At 30.2% G+C, this 11,082-nt stretch overlaps 2 protein-coding genes across 3 annotated transcripts; both read right to left on the bottom strand.

Moving 5' to 3' along the window:
- Positions 1–1,206: 1,206 nt before the first annotated feature.
- LOC127115623 (uncharacterized) lies at positions 1,207–4,501 on the bottom strand. Of its 2 annotated transcripts, XR_007800812.1 has the most exons (4): positions 4,210–4,501; positions 2,406–3,836; positions 2,020–2,156; positions 1,207–1,672 (listed from the first exon to the last, which is right to left on the bottom strand). XR_007800812.1 is itself a non-coding variant. In XM_051047124.1 (3 exons), the coding sequence occupies exons 1-2, from the start codon at positions 4,229–4,231 to the stop codon at positions 3,439–3,441; spliced, it is 420 nt and encodes a 139-aa protein (XP_050903081.1). In that variant the 5' UTR covers positions 4,232–4,501; the 3' UTR covers positions 1,207–1,672; positions 2,020–3,438. The 2 variants fall into 2 exon arrangements, 1 of the variants encoding a protein (XP_050903081.1); XM_051047124.1 differs by having other exon boundaries at positions 2,020–3,836.
- A 556-nt stretch (positions 4,502–5,057) lies between these two features.
- On the bottom strand, positions 5,058–6,074 carry LOC127128402 (albumin-2-like). The gene has a single exon (XM_051057679.1). It carries the CDS (start codon positions 5,983–5,985, stop codon positions 5,290–5,292), a length of 696 nt encoding a protein of 231 aa, XP_050913636.1. The 5' UTR covers positions 5,986–6,074; the 3' UTR covers positions 5,058–5,289.
- Between the last annotated feature and the right edge of the window lie 5,008 nt (positions 6,075–11,082).

Genomic DNA, 11,082 nt, shown 5'->3' with positions numbered 1-11,082 from the left:
TTAATAAAAGCGAGACGGGAATGTAATTTCCAATCATATTTTGGGGACTCAGATAAATCTTGGCATTTTTTTTTATTCTTAAAGTAATTTTCGGAGGAAATACAGATTTAAAAACACTACACACTCTCGCGCAGTTCGCGTTTTGCCTCGAAACCGTAATTGCTATGCTCTCACTCTGCAAACTGCAATTTCGAGCCAATTTTTGAAAATCAATAATTCCATATTAATTGATAAAGCACTGTCACTGTTTTTAAAAATTAAAAAATCCAAACTTTCCTGATCGGATATCGGCCTCACATTGTCGCGCTATTGACTAGTATTTGAATGCTCTCGCTATCTCGTAAAATGTTTTACTTTAAAAACAAAAGTTTAGAACTGAGATAAATTAAAATTAAAACATATGTTGAATGATTTACCGAGTCCCGTCGAAACGATGGTCCTCACATACCGGACTCAAATAACTTAGTCGGACATAATTGACACAAAACTCATGTTATAATTACTATGCATACAAAGTAGAGACATGAACATGATGATGATAATGATATTCGTTTAAAACATAGAAGCAAAAACAACAACAAACCCAATAAAAGAAACAATATTATCATGACTCTAAATAGACAAGTGCAAAAAAATAAAGTGATTAAATGAACCTGAAACTTAAAGCTGGAAATAAATTGAATTAAACTTGAAATGACGACAAGATTAATTAACCGTTGATCCAAGTACAAGCATAAAATTTGCAGAAGCTTAAAACTATGGTGTGCTTATTACTTAATGTGAGCAATTAAGAACTTTTACAATAAGTTATTTTTTTGCTTACTTCATACTAGAAAAACTTGGATCCGAAAACCTAGAAACTAAAGCTATATATAGTGTTCCAAGAGCTCATAAATGGGTTTAATTTGTGCAGGAGAAGTTGAGAAAGTCATGGTGAAGTGGGAGAAGATTGAGCAAGTCAGTTGCTATTTTTCTAGACATGAAGCCCATGACGGACGCCATGGCCTCATGGCGAACAATAAAGCCACCTCACAAACGGGACTCAAAACGGTTTAGCTAGACATGAACTTAATTGAAAACAACTTAAACATAATAATTTCAATTGAAAACAACATGCTTAAACACTTATACAATGTGATATTAATAATAATAAAGTAATATAATAAAGAACCTATAAATGCGGGAAAATAAGTGTGCGACTGGAAGTAAAAACGGAACTGGAATAACTTCAATTAAAACGACAACATTGTTGATCCAAGAGTACAAGCAAATCCTAAAAATAGTTCATGGTAATCGCTCAATCGAGTGATTATCACTTGAAAATATAATTTGTGTTTAAACTAAACAGACACCGCTTTGCCTCTATCTCCGGATATCGAAAACTAGGTACAAGGTGTCTTATATATAGCTACAGCACTGTGAAACTTCTTCATTCACATTCCAAGGTGGTTGAGGAAAAGTAGGGAAGTGGGAAGGAGTGATTCCAACCCACTTCGAGGCATATTGTTACTGCAGGAAGATGGCGGTCTCCATGAGCTTTAAATGAAGGGGCTAAAATATTATGGTGCCATAGCGAACACCATGCACCAGAATGCTGCATTTTTCACTTTTCTTCACCATTTCACTCCCTTTTCCGTTTCATACATGCATATGCTCCGTAATCAATAAGTACCTGAAACACGGATAGAACAAGACGTAACGGTGACAAAATATAGTAAAATAATGATAAATACTATGCGAAACAAGTCTAAAAATATGATGAGTTTTCACGCTATCACCAACTAACTGCATGTTCAACTTCCTTATCTAACCTAAACCTATGTTTAGCCATTATTCTATGTTGCCACCTCTCAACTATTTCTTTTTAACTAGCATTTTTATTCATCAAATAATTTATTATCCATTCACACATGATTAAGTTTTATTTATCTATAACAACTAATATTGTGATAATAAATGCTTTAGACATGCTATTCATAAGTATATCACATTTGGGATAGAACGAAAATACATGCTTACACCAAGCTTTGGTAGGTATTTTGGACAACCACTCCCAAGCCTTCACATTAATATATACTGCATCAGCATCTCCTTTCATTAAGTCCCAAATCTATGTGTCTCCCCCAAACTTCTTTTTGAAATTGGCATAAAAATGCCTAAGACAGAGCATGTGATCCATTATTCAAACATTTTTACAAATATTGGGATCAATCCATGCAAATCAGTAAGAACATGAAAAGCAATTTCAGTTTGTACAATTACAGGGATCAATTCCAAAATACATATCAGCTACAGGGATCAATTCCAAAGTTAATATCAGTTACATGGATCAACTCTAAAATAGATATCAGTTACATGGACCACTTATGAAATACATATCAATAATGAAATGTTTGAAAATGTACCTTTTTTTGGCTAGAAATGAAAACCCATCTTTTTTCTTGACCAATGTCCTTCAAAAGTAAAGTAAGAAACCACCTTTATGACTCTTTTGTTCCAGTTTAAGAAACACCTAAAGTTAGGGGAAAGTATTGGTCATTTGGAATCTCTACCAACAACAATAAGAAAATTTCCCATTTACTTGATCATAAGATGACATCCATCAACTTCTATAAATGTCCTTCAAGTTATTGTGAAGCTCTTCTTAAGTCTATTAAATAAAAAGTAAAAGATAACAGACTTTTGTAGTAGTGTTGCTCTAACCATTTCCATATTAATCTTACAAGTGTTCCAAAAATTTACAGTCCTTAACTCTGGATAGTACCTTCACAACAAGTTATATTGCTTTGTTACATCACCTTCTACCATAGCTTTTGCAATTTGTTTGTCCTTCCATGCCTCGCTCATAGTTATTCCAATAGAAAAATTACTCATAATTTTAAAAAAACAATATCACGAATATTAACACCACCCGAAGATGACATCCTAGTCGCCACAGTCTTAGCTATCCACATGGAATTTATTGATATTTTATTCAATACCCTGATACACGTGTGAGTATCAAACCATCTTTTATTTATATATGTGTGCTTATTCCCATCCTTACTTACAAGTGCCAAAAATCCACATTTGCCCTTGCAAATTATCCTTACTCTAACTTTGTCATTTTTTACAAAACTTATCTCTCCCATTCAAGACTGACCATTCAGTAATTTCTTCTTTAAATTCATCAAGTGATAAAAACTTCAATCCCACATTGATCTTATAATTCTTGTCCAACTCCTCCACGATAAACTTATCATACCTTTGTTCCTTCTCATGATCTAAATTATTTGGGTCATTGCTACCAAGCTCATCACTAGCATAGTTAATCTCCATCACATTATCCATATAACTAGATGAACCAATATTATCAACACCATTCAGAAATTTATTTGGAGTGTCTTTGTGCTTCTTTGCAAAACATTTTACCCTACATTTTTTTCCATTGACACCACCTTATTTACTAGTTATGTCAAAGCCATCATCCAACCCAAGAGCCCTATCATCCCCACTATCATGAAATGTTATACCAATTGCTTTATCCTCACTATCATCATTATCATCTAATATAACATCACTTTGTTCATCATCTTCCATATTATTTCCATCACCTTGCTCATCTTCTTCAACATTAATTTCATAGCCACCTTGTTCACCGTCTTCAACAATAATTCTACCATCACATTGTTCATATTCGTCAACATTAACTCCACCATTACCTTGTTCATCTTGTTCAACATTAATTCCATCACCTTGTTTATCTTCTTCAACACTAATTATATCGCCTTGTTCATCTTCTTCAACATTAATTATATTGCCTTGTTCATCTTCTTCAACATTAATTCCAACTATGCCTTTCACATAATGATCAACATATAAGTGAACTACACATTTCATTTCAATGGAATATTTATAAATATACTTAACATCTTTATCATTGACCATTCTATTGCATTTGTTCTCATCATTTTTATACCAACATAACATATATTTTGAATGATCAAGATCACTAATTTCTTTCAATATACCAATAGTTTTAAAGAACCTCCATTTATATGGATCCATGTGATTTACTGCATATTCAAGCCCCCTATGTAATAGAAAACACAGTCCCTAACACATCTACCTCCATATAAAAATCAAACTAAAACTCATCCCTGAAAATTTTATCTATGATTTTCAAGAACAAACACCAAATATAGATGAAAGGAACAAACTTTATCTTACAATATTGACAAATGTCGAGCATGGATAATGGATAAATTATGTGCTCTTTTCGTCTACCTCAATTGACTACCTTGGTCGAATGCTCCCTTCTTCTACCTCAGTCGCCAGTCATATCCTCCCTTTGTCTACCTCTATCGCCTCCCTTAGAGTTTCAAATTTGTCAACCCTAATTACCAGGATTATATTAGAAAGGATATTTGAGGATATTTTTGGGGGAACAATAAAACCACGTCACAATTTAATTCAGCAATTGAAACAAAAATGTTTTCCCCATTATTCTTTTTGCAATGAAATGTTAATGTCAGGGACAAAACCCAAATGAATCTCAAAGTTCATTGACAATTTATATATATATATATATATATATATATATATATATATATATATATATATATATATATATATATATATATATAAAGACGAAAACCAAAATCTCCTCAACCTACAAGGACAAATGACATATTTAAGTCATATATCTATCGGCTTAGGTATTTTAATTTTGCAAACCAGTAAACATGCATAAAAAATAATATAAACCTTCAAATTGATTAAATTCTTTTATTTTGCAATGAGTCTTACCTAAAATTTTGAAACTATTAACTATGTTATTAATTTATACACTTATTTATTTCCAATTTATTTTACATTTTAAGTGTGGTTAACCAGAGTAAAAAAATAATTTTTTTTATAATGCTTCCAATTCAGATTTCGTAGAAGCTCTGCCAATAAACACATTGTTCGCTATACTAATAACTGAGTAATTATCAAACATATTCATTTACCAATGAAACAAACTCACTTAACTTTTCATATCATATATACCTTTGAAACCTTGTTAAAACAAAATGTATAAAAAAGTACCAAAGGTTTTTTTATTATATTCACCCTGCATATAGTGCAGGGTCATTATGTAAAGCTTACAATGTGTGGAAAACATCCAAGAGAACCACACTTTTATTACGTCAAGAAACATAAACAAACAACGACACACATATTACAAGAAAAAAAAGAAAGCATATATCAACAACGACAAGGATCTTTATTCTTAATTATCATACCAGCAAACCGTTACAGCCTCACTTAATTCTCAAGAGGTATTATGCCACGAAGAGATGGCCAATAGTCAAGAGTTTTCCTAACACCATCCATAATTTGATCATCTGTTGCGCCTGGTGTAACAGTAACACGTGCATAGTAGTCACCTTTGAAAAAGTAAACTTCATTTGTCTTGTGAGAAGCAAACGCTGCATCCGTTCCACTCTCAAAGATTGTGTTACGGAAACAAGGAAACCCGTTGCTAATGCTTTTGATTTCTTTATTAACCATACTGTTGGTTCCATAGTCTATACGAGCATACTGATCTCCTTTGAATAAGTAAACTTCTTTGCCCCTAGTTGATCGGTATGCCGCATCTATCCCGTTTTCAAACACTGTTCCTTCGAAAAAAGGAAACATGTCAGCAATTTTCTTAGGACCTAAAATGATTTTGTCTTTGTTGGAATGTGGAGCATAGTCTATGAGAGCACAAAACTTTTCATAAAAGATGAAAGCTTCATCGTTATCGGTGTCGAAGCTACAATCAATTCCGTAGCTTCCAAATATGGTTTGATTAAGTGATTTGAAACCATCACGAACAGGAGTTGGTCCATACAAAACCTTATCGTTGCTGGTTCCTGGAGCATAATCTAACAACACGTATTTATCATTGATGAAAAGATAAGCTTCATTATTCCGAGATGAACGAAAAGCAGCATTAATGTAACCTGTTTTCGTCATCTTAGGTGTAGTAAGTTTAAGTAGGCGTGGAGGATATATTTGTCTTTCAATTCAAGGAAGGAAGGTTATGTTGTGAGCAAGTAGAGAGAATAGGAAGGATATATATAGATACACAATGATAAAAAAAAAATTATTTATTACTAACTATATAATATTTTTCAATAAAATTGTAAGTTTTCAAAATATTTTTACAATGGAATATATATATTTTATTTTAAAACATTTTTATTTTTCCGATGAAAATAGAATCTTTTAAGAAAACAACAAAACAAGCGGTGATTCATTGTCCCTTAGTCTCTTGCGGTGCGATCATAACATTTTAGTAACCATCAAAAATAATTTCTATGATGCCTTCAACTATTGTAGAAATTACTTGTTTTATTTATAAAAAAACTCAGGTAGAATAAATCTTATTTATTATTAGTTTTGTTTGATATTGAAAGGATCAGTACAATAAATATTAATGTACTAAATTTATATTAAATTTGTTTAAACTATTGATTTAAGATTTAATATCTTACAACATGATTTATTTAAACTTATATATTAATTAAATTAAACTTTAATATTTATAAATCAATAATTTTAAAAAATTATATAATTTTTTTAATTCATTTTTGTGCAAGTTGTCTTAAAAAAGATAACCAATTTTCTTTGTTTTATTTATTGTTTATTTTTAAAATAAAATAATAAATTGTGTGTAAATAGATTATTTAATAGAAACTGTTTTTTCAAAATAATTTTTATTTTAAAAATAAAAATAGTTGTTAAAAACACGAAAATGCAAAAATGCCTCGTATGCTCAATCCATTCGCACGTGTTTATTACATTTTGATAAGTATGATTATTTTTTATCTTGTAGGTTTTTTTACTGATCTTAATTTTTTAAAGGTGCATAACAGATAATAAAAATAAATTCTTAATAAAAAATATATTTTTTTCAAAAAAAAAACATTATTTATTTAAATTATAAAAAATATCTATAACATCAAAAATAATCATTTATCCGTCTAACTAACATAAAAAAGTCAATTCTAATCAATATTATCAAAATACATTTTAGTTGCTTAAAAAATTTCTCCTTTCTAACATTTTTTTTGAAGTAAATTCTTTAATCAAGTCTTTATAGTGGATATTCTCCAACAAATAATTATCAATTATATTAAAAATATTCAATTTTTTCAAGTAAGTTTCTTTTATCTTTTTGGTAAGATCTTTTATATAGTCTTTTAATGAAAAAGTTATAAGAATCAACTAAAATGGTGCAAACAATATTTCAAGTCACATGAAAAGAACAAAGACCTCCATGAAAAACACATGAATCAACCTAACCCTAGATAATAACAATATCTCAAATCAACCTAACTTTTATATAGTAAACAACAACAAGGATAACCTCGTCACTAAAATGGTGCAAACAATATTTCAAGTCACCAGAACCACCACCAAATTAAGAAAGACCTCCATGAAAAACACATGAATCAACCTAACCCTAGATTCAAGACATATATTCTTGAATTGCTATTGCTTAAGACAAACCATAAGTTTCTAAAACAAATATGTTGTTTATCTTTTATGATTGTTGATGAACCGAAAAAAACATCATTTCCAACGTTTTAAATAGTCCAAACAACATAAGGATAAATCTTACCAAACACACGTCTAATTTTTGCCATACCACTAGAAAGAAATTTTAAAAGAGATTTATGATCCTTGTGAAAAATCATTTACCACCTCAACCAAAACAAATGAGAAGTCGATTGTACCCAAATCTTATATATCTTATATACAAAGGAAAAGAGACTATAGCTTGGTCAACAACCACCCTTCACTTAAATAGGTTTTCTCGATATGGAAACCTATCTTGCAGATGCTCTATCAAGAAAAACTAAGCACAACAGACCCAACTAATCTAAATAAGAGATATGATCAAATTAGTAATATGATACATTTGATAACTTTTCATCTTATGTATGTAAAACAAAATTCATTATTGGATTAAAAACTATTATCTTATAGATTACGTCTATAAAATTTCACCTCAATCAAAAATCATTTGATATGTTAAAGAGAATGATAAAAATTAATGATTTTTATAAAATTTGTTAGACGTTAGTTTTTATGTATCTCGTTGACATATTAAATGATTTTCGAATAATATTAAATTTTATAGACATAATTTATATGATAAAAAATTTCAATCAATCGATAGATTTTGTTATAAAAATATATGGTAAATAGTTAGCAAAAGTTTCATGTTATCAAATTTTATATATACTGCCTATTTCCATGCACTCTCCCATCAAACTCGTGAAGCACATGAGCGCATGAGCGTCAAGAAATTTGAAATTGAGACGCAAAATAGAATAGGACACTTAACCTCATTACATCCGCAAAGAAAAATGTACTAAGAATTTACATATTTAAAACTATCCCCAAGTTAATCACGCGAAAGACCCTACAAGATAAAGAGGCACTGCACCACTATTTTTTTTTTAAAAGACCCCGCTACATTTATTTCCATATATAAATTAATTTTGAAAATAAATTCATGTTTCATTTAAAAAATATGTTTTAAATTTTAGTTATATTAATTATATTTTTACAAATATTTAATGACAATTTAATTTTCTAATTTAAGGTCTATTTATTCCCTCTAATAAATTATTCTTCAATTAATTTGTTATAAAAAAAACTAATTCATATTTAAATCCAATCCATCAAATATATTTTAAAAATATAATAAATAAAACATATTATTTATTAAATTTAATTACAATATTGATCTATCTTTCACATAAACTTTAAATTCAAAATTTCTAGAAGGCCTCATTATTTCTGCATTTAAAACTAACTTTTCACAAATCCTATCTTTTTCCCATTCAAGACTGACCATTCATTAATTGCTTCTATTTACGACAAAAACACCTATAATCACGGTTGTGAAAGACCTAAAGTAACAGTTGAACAACTGTTGTTAGGTAGGGTGTGATTGTATGTAGGTTATTTACAACCACGGTCCAGTTCTCATGGTAGAAAACTCGAAAGTGCGTTATGTAACACCCCATTTTCATTAGATTAATTTTATTTAAATTATATATATTATGTGTTATTTAATTAATCGCTGTGTATTTGTGGGGTGTAAAGAGAGAGTTAGAGTTTAGTAGAATTACTTAGAATTGTCTAAAATTTTAAATGATAAAATAATAGTAAATTTAGTTGATTTATTAATTAAAATAGTAACCTGAGGAGTTGGAGGATGTTTGAGAACTAAAATAATTAGAGGTTGATAGAAATAATTTAGAATCAATTTTAATCACTTAAAATAATAGTAGTTATTTAATTAAATTAAAATTAAATAGAAATTAAGGAGACGGGCAAATTAGGGATTTTGGGAGAAAGGAAGGATAAAATAGAGAAAGCCAAATTAGGTATTTTGTATTATAAGTAGAAAAGTTGAGAGAAAGTGAGGATTTGTTCAATACGTGAAAATTGGTTTGAAGAGAGAAGAGTAACATTGAAAACTTAGAGCTATAAGAGAGGAAAGAACATCAAAAAATTCAGATTCTTTTTCTATTAGGAGAACCAAGGTAGGGGGAGATTATTCATTTATGGATGCTATATCATGAAAGGTAGGGAGGTGTCCCTTGCCTCCATTAGGTTTTGTGTGTTCTTTGATGTTGATGAATTTGATAAATAATGATGCGTATTTATGGTTGTATGTGTGATTCAAGTAATTATGATGTGTTGTTGAATATGCCATTGAAATCATATTGATATATGATTCTTATTGTGGTGAATTCTTGAGTTTTTTTGGTGAATTGAGAGGTCTCTGATTGGTGATTCTAAATGAGCAATTCATGAAAAACCTAATATGTTTGTGAGCTATAGAATAAATTAAGTGTGATTTTGTTGTTAGATCATGAATCAAAGTAAATTAGAAGCATGTAATTGGGTATGGTATAGCACTGACCGATTGGAAAATGTAATTGTCACGTAACAACACAACTGGGATTTTTGGAAAATCACTCAGTGACAATCGATTGTCCCAAAGTGACAATCGATTGTATTAGTGTACAAATTTGGAAAAAATGCACCCATGACAATTGATAACCATGAAACATATCACGTTTCTGACTCGATATACATGTCACTTTAGTCCGTTTTATGTCCATTTCAATATTTTATGTAGTGTTCTGTTGGTAGTTTGTCTTTGTTTCAGGTATTTCCCAAGCAGGAGTAGGTACAAGAGAAAATGGAGCAAAAATGAACAAAAACAAAGAAGAAATATAGAAAATGCATTATGGAGACCTCCGTGGCGTGCCCCATGACGTCGCACCCATGGGGTGCCACCCACCTTGAAGAAAAAGGAAGGAAATAGAAGTTTGAAATGTGTGGTGTTCGCCATGACCCCTCCACCAGCCACGTCCACCATTTAAGACTCATGGCGTTCGCCATGAGGCCATGGCGTCTGCCATGGGCTACGTGTCCAAAAAAATAGCAACTGACATGCTCAATTTTCTCCTACTTCACCATGACTTTCTCAACTTCTCTTACACGAATTAAACCCATTTTATGAGCTCTTGGAACAACACTATATATAGCTTTAGTTTCTAGGTTTCCGGATCCAAGTTTTTCTAGTATGAAGTAAGCAGAAAAATAACTTATTGTAAAAGTGTTTAATTTCTCACATTAAGTAATAAGCACACCATAGTTTAAAGCTTCTGTAAATTTTATGCTTGTACTTGGATCATCGGTTAATTAATCTTGTCGTCATTTCAAGTTTAATTCAATTTATTTCCATCTTTAAGTTTCAGGTTCATTTAATCACTTTATTTTTCTGCACTTGTCAATTTAGAGTCATAATAATATTGTTTTTTTTATTGGGTTTTTTGTTGTTTTTGCTTCTATGTTTTAAACGAATATCATTATCATTATCATTATCATCATCATGTCCATGTCTCTACTTTGTATGCATAGTAATTATAACATGAGTTTTGTGTCAATTACATTCGGCTAAGTTATTTGAGTATGGTATGTGAGGATCATCGTTTCGACGGGACTCGGCAAATCATTCAACATTTGTTTTAATTTTAA

Source organism: Lathyrus oleraceus, chromosome 1, assembly GCF_024323335.1.
Source record: "Lathyrus oleraceus cultivar Zhongwan6 chromosome 1, CAAS_Psat_ZW6_1.0, whole genome shotgun sequence".
Taxonomy (NCBI): domain Eukaryota; kingdom Viridiplantae; phylum Streptophyta; class Magnoliopsida; order Fabales; family Fabaceae; genus Lathyrus; species Lathyrus oleraceus.
This window is presented reverse-complemented; position numbering and strand designations above follow the sequence as displayed.

Coding starts and splice junctions, on each gene's coding strand:
- LOC127115623 (XM_051047124.1), bottom strand. CDS start 4,231: ATGCTCGACATTTGTCAATATT. Junction 3,837..4,209: donor GCTCGACATTTGTCAATATT/GTAAGATAAAGT, acceptor ATTATGTGAAAG/GCATAGTTGGAATTAATGTT.
- LOC127128402 (XM_051057679.1), bottom strand. CDS start 5,985: ATGACGAAAACAGGTTACATTAATGCTGCTTTTCGTTCATCTCGGAAT.